We start from the raw sequence: 24,104 nt of genomic DNA, 5'->3' as shown, positions 1-24,104 counted from the left end.
TATAAAATGTTGCACATTATTATTCCACCATCAACTATTTTTATTTATAAAATTTTTTTCTTTTGATTCTCCAAGCACATTTTTTGCTACTTTATCTCACATAACATTTGTTTTATCTCACATAACATTTGTTTCTTCATGAACATCCAAAATTTTGAAATCTTGAATTTTACTCATAAAAATAATGTAATTTGTGTCTTTTAAGTTCATCTAATTCTACGATGATGAGTCCTAGTATTCTTTATTTTACAACTCATTTTAAAATCTAGAACTAATAAACGATATTGGATACTTAAATTTTCACTTGGAATGATTGTACAAACTTTACAATCTCGATGATCTCTTCTACTCAGGAGTTGAAATTGATTAAAGAGATTGATGTATTAAAATTGGAAGTCAGAGACCATGTGATATGGAATATTTACATAAATCAATGATGCACCCAACTTTAATAGATAGAGTTAAAGCAACCTAGAAAGTTAATAGTGAATATTTGAAACACTTGAAAAAACTTTAATAAGGAAATATGTCGGATATTACTGCTGATGAAGATGGTATAATCAGAAATAAGTTTTAGCTATGGGTACCTACTAATCCTGATTTTAGATAGTAAATTCTACATGAGACTCATTGTTTAGGGTATACAATTCATCTAGATAACTATAAAATGTATAAGGATTTGAAATTGATATTCTGATAGCCAATTACGAAGAAGGATATTGCTAAATATTTGTCTAAGTGTCAAACTTGTTAGATTGTAAAGGTCGGGCCTCAGAGACCTAGCAAATTGTTACAATCATTTGTATATACCTAAATGACAATGAGAAAAATTGTTATGAATTTTGTTACAGGATTTCTTTGATCCAAACAATGACACGATAATATTTGGGTTATTAATGACAAGCTAACAAAATGACTCATTCTTGTCAATCAGACAAATTTATTCAGCTGAAAAATTTACCATATTATATGTAAAAGAAATTATCATACTACACAATTCTAAAACTTATCATTTCTGACAGAGGGAAAATTCACGTCCAAGATGTGGAAAGACATCCAACAAAGATTGTGTATACATTTGCTTCTTAGCAAAACATTTCATCCACAAATCGACGGACAATTAGAAAAGACAGCTCAGGTATTGAAAGATTTGTTGAGATTTTTTGTTCTTGACTTTAAAGATGGTTGGGAAAATCACATTTCAACGATCAAGTTTGCCTACAATAATAGTAATCAATCTAGTATTAATATGACTCATTATGAATCATTGTATGATAACAAATGCAGAACTCCATTTAGTTGGGTGGAAATGATTGAACGTCAAATGTTAGGTCCTGAGTTAGTTGATAAATCCATAGAGAAAATCAGGTTAATCAGATACAAGTTGAAAGTTGCTCGGGATCAAGAATAAAATATTATGACTTAAAGCGCAAAATGATAAAAATTGAAATTGAAGTTTTTGTATTTTTAAAAGTCAGACCAATGAAAGTTACAATCAAATTTGGTCAGGGAAGCAAGTTGAGTCCTAGGTACATTTAAATTATAAAAGGATTGGTCTAGCTGCTTACAGGCTAACTTTACCTGCTGATATGTCAGATATTCATGATGTGTTTCACATCTCAATGTTAAGAAAATATGTTTCAAATTTAGATCAGAGGATTTCACATGAAAACATTGATGTGTAAAAGACAATTAACTTATATTGAGTAGCTTAAGAAAATTTTAGAAACATATATCAGAAGCCGAGGAACAGACAAATTGTTTTTGTTAGGATAAAGTGGAAGCACATGCCAGGAAAAAAAGTTACATGAGATAAAAAAAATGTGATAGAAATATCCCTTCCTGTTGAGATAATTCAGAAATTTCAATGACGAATTTTTTATAAGGGGTAACTATAACACCCAAATTTTGCATCCCTAAAATTCAATCGAATCAATAATATAAAATTCTATGCGTTGAATTGATCAATTTGATATATAGTACACTATATGAATTATGAAAATAAAAGGAGATATAAAAATAATAGGCTATTGATGTAATAAAATTAATTAAACCCTTAATTAAAATCCTAATCCCCATTACTATTCCCACCAACTTATTCATGTTATTCTCAGTGGTGGGATGAAATCAAGGTCTGAGATTTGGTGGATTTGAGTTAAAAGTGTTGCACTTACTTCCTTTCCCTCTGCGCATATGATTCCATAAACCTCGGGGGGGTTCAGCGATCAGTTTCTATAGCACATGTGAGAATGAAAGCAGTGACCCACATAAGGCAATATAAGATTCTCGGGAGATATTGAAAAGTAGGAAACCTTCTTTCATGCTAATTGGAACATTCCTTCCCTTTCTTATATTTTCATTTTAACGTTTGACAAGAATCGGTACAATTTTTCATTTCTAGTCACTGTAGCGAGAGGCGAACTTGTGTTGACGGCAACAAACTTGGTTTATGAGCTTCTGTATGGGTCATTAGTAGAAAATCAACAAAGACAAGGGAATGAACGAGCGTTAGGGGGGAGCAAGAGAGAATTTGAACTAATTTGTAGGAAGAACTCATACGGGGCAACCTATTTGAGATAAATCTTGACAAGTATCTTTATGTGTGTGTTAAATTAAGATCTAAGAAAAGAATTTATGAATATCCTAAGAGATTTATGAATTTAAAATTGTTTATACTAGGCGAAGAGCTCGAGACGACCTTAAGAAACCACTTCCTAGGATTGCTCCGTCAATTTAGATGAAATAATTATATGTTAAATTATGAATAATAATTTTCCATAGGATTTTCTGGATGACTTGATATAGGATTGCATTTAGAGCTTCTACATGTTGTCGAATACCTGTGAATGTTATATATATGCCAACATTAAATTAATACTAACAATGACTATGATTTTCCTTTAATAAAAAAGTAATCAGCATATTATAATGTTTACTTGCAAGAATTCATATATGGTGCATTATGCATATGGTTTGAACTGCTTATTGTTTATTATAGAAATTATGATTTAAGAAATGTCACAAGTAATGTTATAGGTAAGTCATCACATGAATACATGCAAGGATGAATGTTAAGTGATGGGATTTCCGACTCCTAGTATTTAGATAGAGACGAAATTCTGGGAACCGTTGCTAATAGAAGAGGACAGAACGCAGGAAACCAATGACATCAGGGTGTTCTCTATAATTGTTATATTGAGAGAGGGTCCAACCTTTATCAATAGTTAATATAGTCTCCCGACTGGGTGACGACCAAAATGATATGAAATGACACAAAAATAGTTAATGCCCTTGCAATTATAAGTGACATTCTTATGATTAAATTGAGAATTATTATAAATATGCTTATGATTACACATAAATGGATGAAATACATGTTTTATATAATAGTCATAGTCATTGCATTATATCTTTTTTTATATGTTTTATACGATTATATACGTTAGGAAATGCGTTCTGGACATATGAATGAGTGACATATGAGCATGCACGATTATTTTTCATCTATAAAATCTTATTTTAGCATTTTTTAGTTTGTTGAGTTTGCTATAGCTCACTCTATGTTGTTGACTTTCAGGAAGGGATAAAGAACACCAGAGCGAGTAGCGATGCACGTTTATTTTCCTTCTATAAAATTTTATTTTAGCATTGATTATTTTGCAGTGACTTTCATAAGAGATAAGAAACCAAAGCGAGTAACGATGTGTGACGTGTATAACTTTTACAATGTATAGTTTTGGAGAATGTACAGACCTTTGGGTACATATTGTATTATGTTGAATTTAGTTGTTGTGTAAATTTATGTTTTTGTGATATAATTTTTTCACACTTCCAAGTATATGAATATGAAATGATATGCATTACGAACGGTTGAGACGATTTAGTTAAACTAGTTCATCACCCACGGGTCCTAATTTTGCAAATCAAGACAAATGCTAGTGAGAATTTAGTTTGACTAAATCATCAGCTTTTTTCGCAACGCAGTTGATCATATAAGGGAGGTCAATTGAGGTGTGACACTTACGGCCAATTGGAATGGTTCAGTTGGAAACCAGAGGGTCAACTGACACTCTTGGGTTGGGGAGTTGCCGCCCAAAAGGAGTGGACCATTCCTTTGTCGTCGAATAGTATTTATATATTCGTTTGTGTGTTTTAAGTTTAGTTTTGATTTAATTTTCTATCAAGATAGCAATTGGCGTCAAACTTTCATAGCCAAGTACTTGAGATGATTGAAGCCCACCATCAATAATGTGGTCCAACTGCAAACCTAGTGGGCACTGAGGGACGTGCAGACCTTAGCATTGAAAGTGAAAAGATAGGAAAAACAGTAGAGTTATCTGCCTCCATTTAGACAATCCCTTACAACCGGTGGCCCCACAGGAGTATGCCTGGAGGAGTGGGAAAGAATGGACAGAGAATTAACAAGGAAGAACGAAGTGGGAAAAAAGCTTGAGAAGAGCAACAAACTTGATACAGTTCTAGCCCAGAAATGCTTCTGATGCCACGGATATGGGCACATCGCCTTCAGTTGCCAGACAAGTCAGGATTTGTCTTCACAAAGCAGGGTGTCGTGAAGGAAGTGAGTGATAAGGAGGCAGCTAAAGAACAAGATGAAAAGTACTAGCTCCAGGGAGATGAGGGTTAGATACTCGTTGTGAGGAGAGTAATGCAGAATAAAACCCAGAAGGAGCACTCTTGATTGAGGCATAACATCTTCCACACCAGATGCACAAGCTAATAAATCCAAGAAGGTGACCTTCTAGGAGGGTAATCTAGTTTGGATCAAACTGAAGAAAGATTTTCACATGGATCACTCAGGAAACTCAAGCCCAGAGCAGACGAACTTTCAAAATCCTCAGGAAGTTAAATGACAACACTTACAAGGTTAAATTATGAGGGGATTACATCTCTGCTACCTTCAATGTAGCAAATTATACTCCATACTACGAGGACACAGAAGCTTTAACAAATGAGATCAAAACTCCTCCAATCTTAAGAGATTGACGCGAAAGCAAAGACTGGACCAACCAGTAGAGGGACCTAGCCCATTGGACTGGTCCAGTTGGAAACAGGAGGGACCAACCCTCTTGAGGTCAAGAGTTGTCACCCAAAAGGAGTGGACCACTCCTTTTTCGCCTAATAGTATTTATATGTTTTGAGTGTTCTAGATTTAGTTTTGATTCAATTTTATGTCAATACTGCCGTCAGGGTCAAGGATTCCCCTCCTATGGTTGTATTCAAAATCGTCTTGAGGTGGTATTTATCTGCCCTTCCCTACTTCCCAAACCATCATTCCAGCCACTCAACCTACTGTCATCCCTACCAGAATTGCTCTGTCGGCAGTCATGTTGTTGTCCACTCGTCGCCCATCCCTTCCGACAACCAAATTCTTAATGTCGCTTCTCTCCAGCCATGATTCTGCTGCTACCATCTTGGTGCAGCCCCACACCACAACTTTGTTGTCATCCACTTTCCAACCACCTAACAACCCCCTTTTATGCTTCCCCAACCTTTATCTTAGCCATCTGACCTGTTGCCATCCCTTTCAGAATTGTTCTGTCGACAATCTTGCTGTTGTCCAACCGCCGCCCATCCTTTCCAGCCATCGAATCCTTGTTGCAACTCCTCTTCAGCCACAATTCATCTACCATGAACCCACCACTGCCGCAGCCTTGTTGCAATCCCACGACATCACTTTGCTGCCATCCCCAACCTTCATCTTAGCCGTCTGACCTATTGCCATCCCTGCCAGAATTGTTCTGTCGACAATCTTGCTGTTGTCCAGCCGCCGCCCATCCTTTCCAGCCACCAAATCCTTGTTGCAACTCCACTTAAGCCACAATTCCTCTGCCATGAACCCACCATTGGCACAGCCTTGTTGAAATCCCATGACATAACTTTGCTGCCATCCATTTCCCCCCCCTTCACGTTCCCCAATTGTTGTCCCCCCTCCCCTTCATTCATATTCACTATTCCTCCTCCAATTGCACCACCACCTTCATCAAACCGTGCCCTATTTGGAGTTAGTATTGAGTTTCTATTGTTAGTTCCTATTTCGGTGCGTTGTAACCCCTTTTTTCTTTCCATGATAAAACTTGCAATTCTCATTATCGTTTGGTTAACTCTGGTATTAAGTAGTAACTAACGAATATAAAGGGAGAGCAAGACTATTCAAGGTGGAGCAAAGGTGAAACTAAATTAAAATAGGACAAATGGTGTTTAAGACGGAAGATGCAAGGATTGATCAAATAGAGATTGAATTCACCTTATTTGGATATGGCGCTCATGACAAGGTTGCCTTTGCTTAATTAAACTCAACCATCAGCTTTTGGCAAGCCTAAAAAGAATTAAACATCAAGACATAGTATGGGATAGTTTAATAGATTAATTCATAGTGAGTTTATCACATGGGTTGTTAAAAATTGATGAAAGAAATGATAGTTTGAGATAACGCCAAGGATAATTTGGGTAAGTGTACACATCAAAGTTTAAATGTCATATAATTTTAGAGTAAGCCCTACAGAGACAAACATTGATTAAGTAAATTTCAAGGCTTCATTGAAAACTTGCGAGTAAAATCTACCTATTTTTTATCCTAGATCTCAGCCAAACAAATAATAATGGCAATCACCGTAAAAAAATGAACAAAGACAAGAAGAAAACCAAGAACCATTAATAGAAAGGTTCTCTTTCTCCAAAAATAAGAATGGGTAAAAAAAAGAAAGAAAATACTCTTAAAGCTTGCCCCTTCTTCTAAAATTTGTACCTTTGAATATTTCTTTTAACAATTGCCGAATAACAAGCTACACAGAGGGAAAAAACTTAAAACATTGCCTCGAATTCTTAAAAAAAAAGATTGGAAATAAAAAATAAATATTGAAGTGGTGAAAACACTACATTGAATACTGTAAACAAGATAGACCCCATTTCTATCTATGATGGCTTGTTGAAGTAAATAGTGGTGAGGTCGTCTTCCAACATGTATACATGAGTTATTCAACTTAAGAATATAGATCAAACAAGATATGATTAGCATCATCATCAACACCAACAACAAAACGAATCTCATTTTGATAATCTGCTTAGAAATTAGGTTGTATATTATAACCCATCCAAACACTTTCATTTTTGTTGGATCCAAAAGAGTCTATCCAAAAATATTAATTGTTAGTACCAATTTAAATTTATGATCATAAATGACAACATAAACTATGTAATGTAGTTTCAACATTCATTAACATGATCATTAAAATTAAAACATTGCCATCCACAAATGTTAAAACATAAAAAACATCAATCGTGCCTATCAAAAGTTAACTTTAGATCCCTCGAGTGTGGGACCTACTTGTTAATGTTTTATACCCTACTTGCTAATCTTCTTCACCAAACTAATGCTAGTCAGTTATAGTTAGGCCTTGTAATCTTCCCCTTAAGACGTGTATATATCTTTCTATATTTCTCATGATGATTATTCCTAGTTCATACGATGCAAAAGATAAAATAATTCTATAGCCGTAGTCATTGATAAATGAGCAAAAATTTTTATGAGAAAGTTGTGCTAATATATTTCTAGGAGATATCCTTATTTTCTGTGTCATAGGAATGGCCAGCTCTTGAATAGGAAACTAGAATAGAGAGAATTTATTATCAACATTAAGGACAAGCAAAATTTGAGAGAATTTATCTACAGAAAAAGAAGTCAATTTAAGCACCTGTATTTCAATTCACAGGTCATTCCAAAAAAAGAATTTCCATAGCCTCATATCGGCTCTTGACAACATTAAGAGGTTAGCAACTGGATCAACTTAGGAATGCTTGATGTATACTTAACTCCTTTGCAGGAATCATGTTTTGCAATTGAAAGGATAAATAATAGCAGTTTATCAAATATCTTCAAAGCATAGCTTTAAAGAAATGAACGTACAATGGATGGCAACCAACTAGGATATGCAGCGATGCCAGCATTAGGAGCAATAACTAGTTGAGGACGAGCATCCTGCCAAGTACATTGCACCAGATCAAAAAGCATATAAGGTACAGGAGAGCACATATAATAACCAAGAGTATAGAAACATCAGTAAATAAAGCTAACCAAGCTTTCATATGATAAGCTATCTATGAAACGTTAAAAGCATCCCACAAAAATTTATTTATCAAAGTATAATAATATTAAACAAATGCAATTTATTTATTTATTTATTTTGCTTTTGCCCCTAAATTTATTGTAGCCAACCCAACTTAATTGTTAAGAAACAAGTCTTCTCTAGCTCCCATGGTTTCATTAGAGCAATACAATTCCTTATCATAATTTAATCAACCAGAGTTATTAAGACGCATTTGCTTTATGTAAGGCCAAAAAGAAAAAGATTTGTGTTTTAATCAAGTTTCAAAAGCTAGCATTGATTAGCACTAGGTGTTCTCTAGCTCCCATGGTTTCATTAGAGCAATACAATTCCTTATCATAATTTAATCAACCAGAGTTATTAAGACGCATTTGATTTATGTAAGGCCAAAAAGAAAAAGATTTGTGTTGTAATCAAGTTTCAAAAGCTAGCATTGATTAGCACTAGGTGTTTAAGCAAAAGGATCCGAATACTAATCAAACCTTTTGACATGGAGTGTCTCCTGCAAGTATACGGGACGCGACAGCATAGGGCTGCCAAGACCAGTCTGGACCGATGGATGCTTGAACCAGCTCAGATGGATGAAAAGGAGGAGCCGGCTAGCCCTCCTAGAGGTTTAGGGCTGCCACCCAAGAGGGCAGCCCCATCATATTACCTAGTACTATGTATATTATTTTCTTTGTGTTTAGGGTTAGTTTTCTTCATATTTTCTATTAGGACAGTCGTCGGAGTCCAGATTTTCCCTTTTAGGGTTGTATTTGATGACGAGTGGTGCTCTGATTGTATCTAATCTGAGATGAGGATTATCCTAAACCTTCCCACATCCTCCACAATCTTCTCTCCACTACCTCCATCACCATACTCGTTGCAGCCAACTCATTGATTTACTGCAGTTGCCTACCACCCAGCCTCCCCCCTTTTTGTTGTGTCTCATGTAGCCTCAATGTCAGCCTTCCCCTTCCCAGCTGTACACCAGCCGCCAGCCACCTCCCTTCCCTGCTATAGCCCAACTGCCAACCATCTCCCTTCCCAGTTGCAGCCTTACCACCAGCCTTCTTCCATGTCACAGCATAGTCGCCAACCCTATATATATGTCAACTTGCCAATTGTGGAGTTAGCAACAATTCAACACAAATTTTATCCATTGCAAATAAAGAGTATATTTCTTTTTATATTATATGTATTAAAACATTTAAACTCCATTTTGAAGAACAAAGACAATATATATTAAACAAGTGCTTAATGGAATCCTTCGGGCTAAATCAAGGTTGAATAAATGACTAAACAAATGATACAAACTTAGATTGATTTCAGCCTAATTAGGTTGGTTTTAGATACATAGACTCATTTATAATGCTTGAGCTACAAATCAGAGCAACTCAACTAAATAGATTGTTTAGGATTTTACCTGAGAACAAATTGCACTTGTTTGATCCAATCAAGCTCTTTTTGCTTCTTTCAAGTTTCAAGAACAAAATAGGCATATTTGGGTCAATCAAATTATGCGATCGATACGGACCAAAATGGAGGATTTTATTGAGTTCAACCAAAACAAAATTTATTTTATTCACTTTGAAGGATTTTATTGATACCACCATCGTCTTAAAGATAGATGCAGACTACTAAATTTAATTAGGTTAAAAAAAAATAGTACAAGCCTTGTTTCATTAAAATAGTTCGTTTAAGCGAAAAGTGTCAAAATGGTCCTCGGACGCTTTGTTGGGGGTCATTTCAGTCTAGAATTCGATAAAAATATCAATTTAATCCCCAAACTCTTTTAAATGAGATTAAATAAGTCCTCTCTGAGGACTATTCAGCCCATATTAAGAGTCTAAGGATTAAATTGACATTTTTATAGACAATGGAACAAAAATGGCTCCATGTAAATAGTCAAGAGACTATTTAGGCACTCTACTCATTAATTTAAGTTCATCTAGACTAATTAGAGTGGTCCACGTATACCAAGCAAATTTAGGTCTACTTGTGAGGTTCTAAGATGTTATCAACACCATCATCATCATCATTAACCTTATGACTACTCCTTTTGTAATTTAATTAGATTAAATTTTGTCTAAGATATCTAATCTCGCGACCTGACTTGTTGCTTGGAATTAACTAAAGTGGATACTGCGGTCAAACATTTTTAGCAACTATCCACATTTTTAAAGATTCCAATATATATAAAAAAGTTGTTAATAATCCACGGATACAATAAAAAAATTTAAAATTCAACAGTAACAGAAAATCTGCAAGTAAAATCTCAATCCTCACAACAGTATATATCTACCCAAAAGAAATAGTACAAAAAAAAATCACAAATATATCATACTAGTATCTATCAGTTGCAGTCATGTTCCTGTAAATCAAGTATTTCCTACCAGACATATCAACCTAAAACTTTTCTTCTCCTAAAAGAAAATATTAATTGCAACCGTAAGCTATGACTTAGTGAGTAACTATAATCTACTATGCATTAAATTATGATACTTATGTTTTGCAAAAATGACAAAAAAAATGCAACTCCTTTCTTTATAAAACCTTAAATTTTCACTTTAAACTTTATTCTCTCCCATTTCACTTTAAGAAATTACCATTTTAATTTTTTTAATAGTCATCACAAAATTACTGTCATACCTGAATATATCCTTAAAAATGTCCAAAGACACCCTCAAAATCGTACCCAAATATACCCTCAAATTGTACCTAAAGATACACTTCTACCATTTCTTTTAACGTGCACAGGTACATTACATCTCCTATTAGTACCACCTGGAGGTAATCTTATATGCCTTAAACATTTAAATTTAATTTCATATGATTTAAAATCATTTAAATTGTATCTTCATATGTCTATTAGTTACCTCACATTTATGATATCATATGAGACTTTCAAAATGTCAGACATTAATACTTGTTTTTAACCATTTAATAAACATTTATTCATTTAATAAAATAATAATTTAATGCATAAAAGAGAATAATCACTCACATTAACTTACAAGAGACTTATGAATTAGCTTAACCCTTCGCTTTATTGTACTTCCATTAGCAATTTGATCTCGCTATCATACTTTAATTCAGATGTTTGATAACTTAATGTTACTAAGTTAATTCATTCATATTATTAAAATGAAATTAACAACACCACTAATTAACTAATTTATATAATCAAGACATAAAACTTCTAAATTTTTACCTTATCTCACTTGAATTTCTTGCTTTATTTCTTCCTCAATTCCCATAAACTTATTACCTTTTAATTCCTAGTTAAAAGTTCGTCGATAAAAGACGTAACTTTAATTTGAGTTCTTATTAATAATGTGTAAATAACACACACACATAATTAATTTAATAAAACTTAACATTAATGACTCTTCCTTTTCTCGCACAAGGAAATCTGGTCACCCACCTCTCCTTAAAATTGCAACTTACTAGTTTCTATCCTAATACAATTACGCTTTTTGTTAACATTAATTAAATAATATCACACTCATAAATATACATATATATTTAATTAATGTAATTAATTAAAATAAATTTATAAAATTCACCTTGACAATATTTGTTAATCCTACTCAACTCACACACGCGCGCTCTCTTCCTTTACCTCCCTTCGGTCTCGGCTAAACTCAACAGAGCAATGCACTGCTTCAACTCTCCTTCTCTTCTTCCTACACGCGAGCACCGCAGTTCACATCTCCTCCTTTCTTCTCGTCTGCACGGCTCAACAGCTCCAACGTGCATAGAGTTCACTTTCGACACTTTTTTCTTTGACCACGAGCACGACGCTAAATTTCGGTAAGTGGAGCATACGAGAATCACCTCCTTCGGGTAGGACTCAACACGACCATAACGTCGCATGCGCCCAATGTCGAAGTCGCTCAACTATCTTCCTTCCTCTGTATCTTCTTCATATGACTTCTTCACTCAATCAAAGCATGACAGAGGCGTCGTACATTCTCTTCCTCTTATTTCTTCTTCTTTCATTAGATTAGGGCACTCCGATCTCATTGTTCTCCCCTCGCTCATTCGATGTTTCGAATGAAGAGACAATCAAACTATAGCAATATATTTCATCTGAGGGATTGCACCTCTCTAATCGCCTGCACCTTTTTATTTATTCATTATTATATTTATTATTTTTTTCTGTTATTACATTTAATATATTCTTCAAAATTAAGCTTTAATAATTTCTATGTAATATTAGGTCTACACAATTTTTCCTTCATAATACTCTCACATTAATTTTATCAATATATCTAAACATTGCATTTTCTAGCTTTCGTTATGCATATCCAAATCACCACGATCTATTTTCAATGGCATTATATTCAATAAATGCCACCACAACATTTTTTTTAAAATCATTTATTAAACTATAGTTTCTAATTTTGCCATAACCATACTAACATTATCTACTTTATAACACTACACTCAATCATAAATGAATATTTATAGCCTAACATTACGATCAATGAAACATTGCTCACAAATTGTGATTTTAGAAAAAATATCATTAAGCCTCTTTGATATTCTCTGATCATATAAACTCTCCGTACATTTTATTAATTCAAAATATTATATTTTCATTTTATTTACAACAAATAAAAGGTATTTAAACCAATCACACCAAAGATTTTTTTTTTGTGTGAATCAGAAATCTCTATGTGAAATATACATGTTTTTGGTACAAACAGTACAAATAGCAGCATATTTATAAGTTTTAGTACCATTGGATAGGTTCGGTGTTCCATTGCTAGAAATAGAGTCAATTCACAAAATTCACCTTTTTTTCAATTGAGCTCCTAAAAGCACTAAAGTAGCAACTGTGCAACTACTTCTTTAGGAATGACTCCAATACTAGATGGTTAGTTAAGGTATGTGACTCATAGAAATATAGAGGCTGCTTAATGTTCTCATTTGAGGGCCGATAAACAATGAGCATCAACGGCAGCAAAAGGCAGATGAAAATTCAAGCACTAAATAAAAAAATGTACATTGGTGTTGAATATTAATAAAATTCCATTATATAAATTCCACTCAATAGACGGCCTTGCACTACAAAATGTAAGGCAGGCTTTGGCTAGTGATCTATTGTTACCATATTAACCAAACTTGATTGAGGGCTATTGGGAACAAATAGTGTCCGTGAAAAGGATGGGATTTAAATTGGCAAAGTACAAGCAGAGATTGCGGTTAGAGTAGACGAAAAAGGCAATGAAATTAGTAATGTTTCAAAGAAAAAGATGGCAAAATCAGTTAGGCCAAGAATGATGTTGAGTACTATAGAACTGTCCCTGAGGTCAACGACTAAAAGTGAGTCATTGGGCTCAAAAGCGTTAATGTGTAAGGATAGCAAGAGAACAATCATAAAAAGAATCAGTAATGACTCGCTCAATCAAAGCACTTCCATCTACTTTCAAAGGGTGTTCCTTACTTTCACTATTTTTCTATTTTCAATGACTTCATTTCTTACATTGGATTTCTTCCTGGCTATAAGTTACTTTTTTTCACAAACGAGAAAGATTTTTCGAGAATATTATCTTTATTTATGACAACGTCAAACTCTCAAAGGGCTTGTTAGCATAAAAAAAAAGTAGAAAACAAAATTTAGAATACACAAAAGTTTAAAATTGACGCTCTTACAAGCATATCATGACTTGCAGGCAAGAAAGGTAGTGAAACACATTGGCAACGGCATAATAGGATGTTACATAACTAGGAGCCATAAAAAAAGTACGAGCTATCCAGTTGCATAAACATGAGATGCCATTTTATTTGCACCCCGACATAGGGATCATTGAAAAATTCATAATGATGTAACTATTAAAGTATAAATTGAAAAGAAAATATGATCTCTCCCTTGAAACCCCACCCAATCCCTCCCGTCCTCCCCCTCCCCCTCGAGGGAACACACTCTCCTTTCTTCCCTTATCTACACTCAGTTCTTCCATCCTCATCTTCACTCTATTTCTATATTTCATGATGAATCACTTTCAGCCATTATTCTTTGCTTCTCTCTTTCAATTTACCCTTCTTTCTAAGTTTCCTCCTTAAGCAAGTCAAGCAGTCCCCTCTCTACTTTTAAGATAATGAGGCATATGAGATAATTAAAACAAATAAATTAGAGAATAAAATTAAGTAATACATTCCTTCTTTTTTTTTCTATCTCCTTTTAAACAAAACACCATTACCGTAATTTTTTTATGGTCCATGATGCATTATAAGTAGATCTACCTTTAGCATCACTGCAAAATTTAAGCACGTTATGTCATAAAGTTTATCCTTGTTTGTGTATGTTTCCTTTTTTTTTTTTTTTTTTTTGTTTCAGCTCATATAAGTATTCTAGCTCTTGCATCCTATGTGTCTGAGTTAGCAGTGGGGTGGGAGTGGGGGTAGGCGCGACAAGATACGAGAGACAAATATAAGAATAAGAGATAAAGTAGCAAACACAAAAAAAATTACCATATATCTAAATTTGTCATGATAGAATCCATTATGAAGCTTCAATGTCACTACTGAATTTGTATGAATGGATCTCTCTTGACACGAAGATTTGCAAGAACAACTTCCATCAGAACACTGTACATATGTGTCGATTTTCATTGTCTCCCCATCTCTATCACCAAAAAAAAGAAGAGTTACAAAGTAAAAATCAGTTTAGCATAAATAATATTAAAAGAAAACGTATAGTGGTGTGGTTATGCCTCAATTTTTTAGTCACATAAACAATTTGCAAGATAAAGTTAATTCAAAAGATGCCCAGAAACAATTTATCACGCATATGTTTGAACATGTAAAAATAAAGATAATAGAAAAAAATTCCATTATCGATTAACAACATTAGTTAAAAAATAAAAAAAGAACTAAAGAATGCTTTTGCAAATTAGTTCCAAGTTAGAACAACCTAGCCTGTGGAACACCTGGGCCGAAAAATTCTATGTTCAGCTGAACACATGGTAGAAGTGCCCTTAGCTCCCCAAATACCGCAAGTTGTAAAAGCTCTTTCTCAGGCCCTTCAAATAATAGTATCATACCGAGCAATTCATGAAATTTGGAACAAGGAAATAGAATAAGACGATTCTTCAAAACTAATATATCACAAAAAAGACTCCTGAACATATTACAAACAAATGCAATAAAAGAAACATAAAAAGATATCTTTCTTTTCTTATCTTTTTAAAACAATGATGAAATAACGATATATAAGCCATCCTTGGAACTGTGCAAAAACTCTTAGAAATGGTTAATGTTGGGGGTAGTTGTAAACTTCTTAATAAATAATCAATAGGAAATTATGAATTTCATTTACAGCTGCATGATTGTTTTTTGTTTCGACAACTGCATAGACAAGGAAGATTAGGCACTAGCAAATTATGTTCTGAAGACTTACAGATTCCATTCCGTCAAGAAGAGAAGTTTAGCATATATTACTAAAAAAATTTCATATAATTGACCAGCTTGCAAATGTATTGATAGACTTGAGCTTTGTTTGAAATATAGGAAGACAAGTAGCATTTCCTGATCATTTTATTCAAAATCAAAAATTGTACTATGGCAAATTGCAGAAATTTTCTTCAACTCAAAGACTGATTCCATGATACAAATGGAATGAATGTTTATACAAGATGAGCTTACTCGTTTGAAGGAAATAATTTCAATTCTAATCCTCCTGTTATAGCACAACTAATTTACAAAGAAGTAACTTATTTCATTGTTATCTCGATCACAAGAGCACTAATTCATGGCATCCTTCTTTCATGGGTGAAACCAATTCATGAGAGCCTTATTTCCGTATGCATATAAGTCATAATTACAAGCACGTGATTTCCTCCCGATTTCAACACATAAATCAACTGCTTGTTTGTTCCTTCCTGTTTTAGCTGCCTACAATCTCCTAAAATGCATTTTTTTAAATCTTACTGCTTAGAATTTTATCCACATTCTCCAACACTCCCTTCTAAGCTAGATGATGGAGATCTATTATCCCCATCTAGTTTAGAATGTTCCTATGATTAATATTAAATAGTTTATATATATATATATATATAAAGTCAGCAAGTTGGTAATTTATTCGGACATAGAAGTGCAAAATATTTCACTCCCAAGTGTTTTTTTTTTTTAATGTTTCTCCACTTATACGTGTTTGGTGTGAACATGTTGGGCTAGATTAAGAACAATGCTAAAACAGATGTATTATCACAAATAACATTGTAAGTCTTTCACACTTGATGAACGAGTTTTGCAAAGCAATTATGTAGGCATAGAAGTTCACCTATTCCTTATGGAATGGCTCTAAACAGAAATTCTACACTTGACCTTGAAGCCACTAGTTATCCTTACTTTACAGTGTTGCCTTTAAGAAAGGTACAATATAATAAGGTCAATCTTCAATCAACAAAAGATCCAATATAATCAGCATTTAGGTAGCTTTCTAGTCTGACACTTTCATCTTTTTCTTGCAGAATGTCCCCTTTCAAAGATTCATTTCAAATAATTGAGAATCATGTACACAGCTTGGAGATGAGATTCCTTCAGCTTGTGCATAAATCGACTTATTATGCTTTTACAGCAAGTGTTCTTTAAGGCTGAGTATGTGACAAATAGATCAATCTTTTGACTTGTTTTTAGTATTTAGCAATGTCAACTTTGATCTCTTCTTCATCAGCAATTAATTTCCAACCTAACTTTGTTGGGATTTCAGAAGGCTTACAATCTATCGAACTTTTTCTCTCAAAAAAACTATAAATATTTTTTTTGACAAAAAAAAAAAAAACTCCTCAAGTCAAATAACATCCACCCTTAATAACATCTTTCTTCATTTTTTAATTTCATCTCAATTACATCAATATAACAATTAAGTATTGTGACCCCTTAGTGACTTGGTGTTTTATGAAAAGTGTATGATCACCTTGATATTATTGGAATATAAAGACAAGCATAAAATAAGTGTTTTTTTCCTTCAGAAGTAAAAGAAATATGAATGCAACTTCAAAGTAAAAAAGCCACTAAAATTTTACCAAACAAAGCCTGCCAACAACGAGGAACTCTTCCAAGGAATTTGTGTGTGAGCAAGTGTGGAGTTTTTTTCTTTTTTTTTAAAGTATTTTATTTTAATAAGTTATTTTTACAAATATTTTTTTTTGGATCTCTAAGTATGGTTTGTTGTTCTAAATTGTATATTGTTTCTCAGTATATTTCAAAATTCCCTTTTCCAATAAAACAATTTTCAAGCCATCATTAATGCCACGTAATACAAATTAAGGAGCATCCTCTTCTGACAAAGCATTTCTAATGCCTCCCATATGAAAAAAATCATGCATCAATCAATCTGCCTTGATATGGGATTCAATGATTGATCTTGGTTGTACAATTTTTCAATTGTTCAAGAGATATGGGCTGCACATTCTTCATCAACGTGCCTGCCAATTTCATTATGATATTCTTTGTATCTTCTGCAAGAACATGATTATTAATGAGAATTACGATTGTATCACATCCCACTTAAGTGATATTGAATTAGTTGTCAATAATGATGATCTCGGTCTATCGGTCTATTGTTTGATCCTTCTTCCAATGGTCCATCCATTTGGGCAATTGAAAAATCACTTGAACAAAAATGATAAATAATCCTCATCAAATCCCTTAACTTGATCACAATCCTAAACTTAATACTTTGTCCATTGAAGAAGTTTATGTTTGAGATATTCTTCATCATTCTATCCTACATAAGTCAGGATTTAAAAAAAAAAACTCAATCATGCCCCCTTGTAGTTGATTATATTCTCATCAAAGTTGAGTTTTTGTTAGTGCCTTTTCGCCATCATGAGAATGTTTAGTAACTCCAAAATTTAATCACTAACAATCTAAATTTTGGCCACATTATTGAGTTTATCTTAAAGTTAAAATAACCTTATATGAACCCCTAGACTTTTCCAATATATCACTATCTTCATCAATTGTATCCATATAAAAAGATTTATCATCCTATCCATCATTATTCATTCAAATATACATCCATACAAGGCCATTTGGACGACATCTCCAAGTTGATTCGTCATATCAATTACCATTAAGAATGGATGATACAGTACTAGTCTAGAAATATGCGGCCCTAGTAACCTTCTTACATACTCGAACACGGTGATGTTAAGGAGGAAAATTGATTTTCTTTAGTGTTTTATATTTGTGGCTATTAAGTTTTGTACTTTTGAACAGTTTATTGTCATTTAGTACTACGGATGTACACACCCTATTTTTCTCAAGGGCAAAAGAGGAAAAATATTATGGGGCGATTATGTTATTATATGATATTATCATAATGCTATATTTAATATTTATGTGATATTTCTTTCTACACATTGTATATTCTACACCTGTAAATTTAATTGCAAGATTTCTTTTTATACATGCAATATCTCAAGAAATATTATTTTAACATTAGCCTTATTATGTATCATTTTCAAGTAGTTTTATCATCATCAAAAAGAATGAGATTGTTGTGTGTGTGTGTGTGTGTGTGTGTGTGTGTGTGTGTGCGTGCGCGAGTGTGTGCGTACATGTATGTGTGTGTATACCCATATGCCCATGTGAGCGAGCGTGCATGGAAAATTATTCTTTTTTATACAAGTTAAATCAAAAATTATCTTTTTATGTATGTGTCTTTCTATATGTTTATTCCATGATTATTTTAAACTTATTATAAAGTTTTAAAGTTGATCTAAATCATTTGAAGTGTGATACAATCATAATTTGCTAAAAATTTTGAATAAAATCATTAAAAAATGTTAAACTTCTATAACCGGGAATTATGGTGTTTTCATTTTGGGTCTACGGTTCTCAGTAAATATAAGTGTCACTTTATAAGCTGATAGAGCATTGGACTTATGACTTGAGTTATTAGCAGGCCGTCATTAACCCCTTTACCGATTTTACTAAAACTTTGAGGGATATTGCAGACTTATTTTGTTAGGTGATGGATATGCTCAACTAGTCATTTATGATTAATCAAGTTTCACATTGGGCTCCACCAAGCCACTTAGCATAGTTCCAAATGGCTCCTAGAGACACTTTATGTATACTACAACCATATTAATCTACGGTCACAAAACTCAAATCTACATATAATACTTTAGAGTTTACGTTGCAAAATCCCTTCCATGAACTAACAATCAGGAAAGCTTGGCTTGCTTTGTAACTTGGCTTCAAATTCTAGTTCGCTCTTCAAGTTCCTAAAGCATCCAAGAACATTAAGTGATATTGTTTCAACACTTGTATTTTACTTTTTTTTTTTTAGTTTTTCCTATGAAAATTTTTATTAATAGTATGGAGAAATTTTAGAGGTGGTGTTCTTGCTCATAAATAAAGTGAGGTTCAAATTCCTCTCTAAACAAGTGTTGTAAGGATTTCTTTGCCCGTAGCTTGCAAAGGTGTTATCTACTTAAGTAGCAGAGTCGTAAGTGTGAAAAACATTTAGATGTGGATGAAAAATACATTAACTCGAACCATATAAAAATCATTGTCGCTTATTTTCATTTTTGCGGTTCATTTTGAATATTATTCTGTGACATTAGTTAGAGTACATATAATTATTTCAATAAAACATACAATAATTTACTTGTAAATGAATTATTAACTTAACCAATTCAATCCCCACCCTACAAAGCAATCTACACACCACCATGCTTCTTTTTCTTCAATGTTGTCTCCTTACACAATTATGTTAACAGTAAGTGCTACAACCCTATTATCAGTTGAGTGTTTTAAAAGAAGCGTATGATTTCCTTGGTTTGATACCCCATTTTGAGCATTACTTTGGTGAATCTATTGAAATAAACCCTTGGTGAATTTGTTATGCTATAAAAAGTCTACTTTAATATGTATATTTAATTAATTGAAAAAAATTCACTAAATCCTTGTGGCTTGTCCATATAAAATTCTTCAATGTCACCATATTAGAAAGCACTTTAACATAATGCTCTTGCATGCATAATTTATCAACAATTAACAGCCAGAGAAAGAAGGATTCTTGCAAGCAGAGCAAAAATTTCCAGCTAATCAATCAAATAAATCTTGGTGAACCATTTTACTACAATGATGCCCTTATATCTTTATAGACTAACAACAATGTTATATTTTACTACAAGAACCCATTTAGACCACACAGCTCTTTTTCTTTTTGGTAACTTAACTACTTAGGTGTTACTAATTTCAAGAGCTTTCTCCTGCTCACTTAATAGCATATTTCTAATTCTTAATTTATAATGCCTCAAATAGTACGTGTGAAGTTTAAATAGTATTAAAATTCAGGAGAAAAGCTTTATGAATAAGAATGAAATTTTGAAAAGATATGGATTGAGTTAAGGAATGTAAACGACGTTTAGTACATTTTCCCAAACCTTCGTAATAGCAATAAGTTGATCAACATGAATTTTATCAGGAGAAAAAATTAATGATCAAGAATAAGGAGGTATATGTTACGATTAATAGTCTTCAAGTGCCATAGTGAACAAGTAAAGCATTACCTTCTCGTGTAGACTTGAAGTTATATGCCAAGATCACTCTCAGAAGCTATTCCAGACTAGGATTCAACTCTATAGAACTAGAAGTTTGCTGATTTTGAGAGATACTAATATTGAATATCAAATGATGATACATCAAACTCATCAATCTTATCTTATGAATTTTCTGCCCAAAAGATAGGTTTGATCAAAGAAGGATTGGTTTTTATTAAAAGTAACATCTGTGAAGATAAATTCTCTTAAAGATTGGATGATAACAATTAAAACCTTTCTGAGTGAGTATCCTAAAAGTATAAACTCAAGTACTTTTGACCAATGTTTGCCTCTTTGTTTTAAATGAATGTGAACTTATGAGACACAGCCAAACATTTTTAATAAAAACTTTGTGAAAAGTTGTTCTTTTAAAAGAATTCCATGTTATTATTTAATGTGCTTTTAAAACCAATAACTCTAGAGGATATTATGCTAGATAGGAAAGAGAAGGTTAAAAGAGCTTCTCCACATAATCATTTTGGAACAAAAAATTTGAAAAGTAAAGTCCGAGTTATTCCAAAGAGGTGTTTATTTTTCCTTTCATTCACCATATTTTGTTAAACTTGTCAGGAATAGAAGATTGCTAAAGGGTGGCTTCTTTTTCAAAAAAATGATGTTGAAACGATCATTGATAAGTTCAAAGTACTTTAATGATGACCTCAAATTAATCATTGTGGTGAAGGCAGAACAAAAATGATTCATGCTAGTTCCATTTAATAAGGTAAGCATATATCATTCTAGCACATTCATAAATGAATATACAAATCCATTAGCTACTAATATTTTGAATCCTTGATGATCCTCAAACACTAAGTGGATTTAAGGAGCTAATGATCAAGATCACTTAAAGCAGAAAACACTTTATGACGTTCTGAAGTGCACAAGTTCTATAATACAAAGATTTTATGTTCATATTGTTTAATAAAGAAGAATAAATTATTTTTAGAATTTTAAAATGATTATCTAGAATAACTTAATAGGAAAGTACATTTTATGATGTTTTGAAGTTCACAAGTCTTATAATAAAAGGATGGATGATTTACACACAAACCACTCAATTCCTATGTATTTACATATCTAACACCTACACTTTAATGTTTCCATAACTACCACCTTACCCATACATGAAAAGGTATAAGTATTTTTGATGTGGTAAGAAAGATTTAGGTGATATAAATATAAAAAATGAAGTTTAGGGGTTAGAAATGTAAATGCATAAGCATTAGATGGTATGTATTTAAATGACCCTTAAAAGATTTTGTGCTCATGTTTTTTAAATAACGAAGGAAAAAGTATTTTTAGAGTTTCAAATGGATGACCTAAATGAAGATAATGATTCAATATCTCATCTATAAAACTAATAGATATAAGGAAATATGTGAAGAGATGTATACAAAAAGCTACAAACAATCTTCTACCTAGCTTGCCCAATCGTCTTATAACAAGAAGAAAATTGAGGACGAGAGCTGGTATTTTGACTTGACATGCTAGCTAACACATAATCCGGCCCTGATCAATTAGGTTGGGGCTTACATTCAAATAGAGGCTTAAAATTATAACTTACAGTCTCAAAGAAAAAAATCCCAAAAGTGGGTAACACAAGAGTTGTCGCTATATTGTGGATTGTTAAATCATATGATTGTTGGATCAAATGGGGACGTCCTTCAGTCCCGATAGACCTTTTGTAGTGGGAATTTCCCGCCAAATTGGGTTGTACAGGTTCTATGGGGTCTTATTCACTATTTTCTTTCTTCCAATTATAAAGTATTATGTAAAATGCAGTAGAGCAAATTTTTTATTTGCTTTGTCTATTTTAAAAATTTTATTCTCTAACTTTTGCCCTAAAGAATATTTTATCATCTTCTTTTAATAAGTAGTATGTAGGTAGTTGGTATAGAAATAGGTGATGGATCTCTCTCGGCAATCTCTTGTCTCCTCAGAGTCAGCGTTACATGTTACACTTCACTGATTCAGCCTAGACAGCCACCGATCGCCTCTATCCCCTTTCAAAGTCATTGACCTCGCATATTATCATTTTTTTGCTATCCCATAATCATCTCCTAGCTAGATCCACTTCCTATAATCTTCTAGGAGCTCTAGAACAGTATCATTTAGTATCAGAGTCTGACAAACCCTAATTTTTAAGTATTTATCCCTCCTACATCTAAACTTACAATCCACATAACCTAAACTTTTCACCAAATTAATGCCTCCATCAAAAAAAGAACCAAAGATTTATTTCCCAACATCTTTCACTTAGCCAAAACCCTAACCCTAAACCCCCCCTATTTGTCCGCCAAAACCCTAATTGGGAGAAAACAGACACCATGCCAGCCAGAAGAAACATACAAAGATGTGTCCAAGATATTACAATGGAAGGCATGCACAGAATGATCCTCCAATTGCAACAAAAGTTTGTCAACTTAGAGAGGAGATAACCTGGAGAGGTCACCCATAATCGCGATAGTGACTCGTTGGATTGAGAGGAAAAAGTGAATCCCTTCCACCAAGAAGTTTCGAGTGATGAAGAAATAATACATAAGCAATATAGCATCGAAAACCAGAGAAGATCGAAAACCAGAGAAAACCAGAGAAAACTCGTTGGATTTAGAGTGAAGATCGACTTGCCAAGTTTTTAGAGTGAAGATCGACTTGCCAAGTTTTGACCGAGGTTTGGATCTTGATGAATTCATTGAATCACTCCAAAGTGGAATGAAGTTTTTAGCACGAAGACGCTTCCCAAGACAAGTGAGTTAAATTAGCAGTCATTAAGCTCAAAAGTTTTGCTTGCTTGTGGTGGGAGAATCTGAAATTTCTTCAACAACGAAAAGGGAAGAGGAAGATCACCACATGATCTCGAATGAAAAGGGAAATAGAATACAAATATCTTTCAATGTAATCCTGACAGTGCATTGTTGACCTCATTTTTAGTGAGGTCTAGTCTTCCTCTTAGGGTTTAGGATCTAGCCTTAGGGATCTCCCTTTGACTATCTTAGAACCTTAGAAGTGGTGCCCGCCTCATTGTAATTTGACCTATTTCCGTCCTCTTTTGTGGTTCCAAGTGTGTGGTATCGACTTCTAGCATTTAGAAGGGTGAAACCAACATGAGGAAACCCAAAAGGGATCCCTATAGGACCTTTTTGAGCCTTAGGGTGGCCTTCTGCACAATTCGCACTCCCGCGCGCACAAACTTCGCAATTCGGAGAGCCAACACGTCCGATCGCCATAATTCACATCGCTTGCACTGTTACCCGTCGAAGACTCGAATGAAATTTTTGAAACAATCGATCGCGGGTCAATATTTTTGTGAAATTTGAATTTCGACGCGTTTTTGACCCGACCGTCGACGACGTCGTCCGAGCGACCCCGGATGACGAAACGGACTGCGCCAACGCGTCCGGAACATCAATTTTGCCTAGGGAGGACA

At 33.5% G+C, this 24,104-nt stretch overlaps 1 protein-coding gene across 4 annotated transcripts in view; it reads right to left on the bottom strand.

The window, feature by feature from the left end:
- LOC110037787 (zinc finger MYND domain-containing protein 15) overlaps positions 1-24,104 on the bottom strand; it is a 69,028-nt gene that overhangs the window by 3,521 nt on the left and 41,403 nt on the right. For 2 of the 4 annotated variants that reach the window (XM_020742499.1, XM_020742498.1), the window contains exons 7-9: positions 15,031-15,139; positions 14,589-14,742; positions 7,925-7,996 (exon numbers count right to left, since the gene is read on the bottom strand). In XM_020742499.1, the coding sequence (XP_020598158.1) occupies positions 7,925-7,996; positions 14,589-14,742; positions 15,031-15,139 (335 nt within the window). Of the gene's footprint in view, positions 1-6,265; positions 6,338-7,924; positions 7,997-14,588; positions 14,743-15,030; positions 15,140-24,104 lie in introns of all 4 variants that reach the window. The other 2 variants (XM_020742501.1, XM_020742500.1) reach the window with 2 other exon arrangements.

The sequence above is a fragment of the Phalaenopsis equestris genome, unplaced genomic scaffold, assembly GCF_001263595.1.
Source record: "Phalaenopsis equestris unplaced genomic scaffold, ASM126359v1 Scaffold225027, whole genome shotgun sequence".
NCBI classification, from domain to species: domain Eukaryota; kingdom Viridiplantae; phylum Streptophyta; class Magnoliopsida; order Asparagales; family Orchidaceae; genus Phalaenopsis; species Phalaenopsis equestris.
Note: the sequence above shows the minus strand (reverse complement) of the source record. Positions and strands in the feature narration are given on the sequence as shown.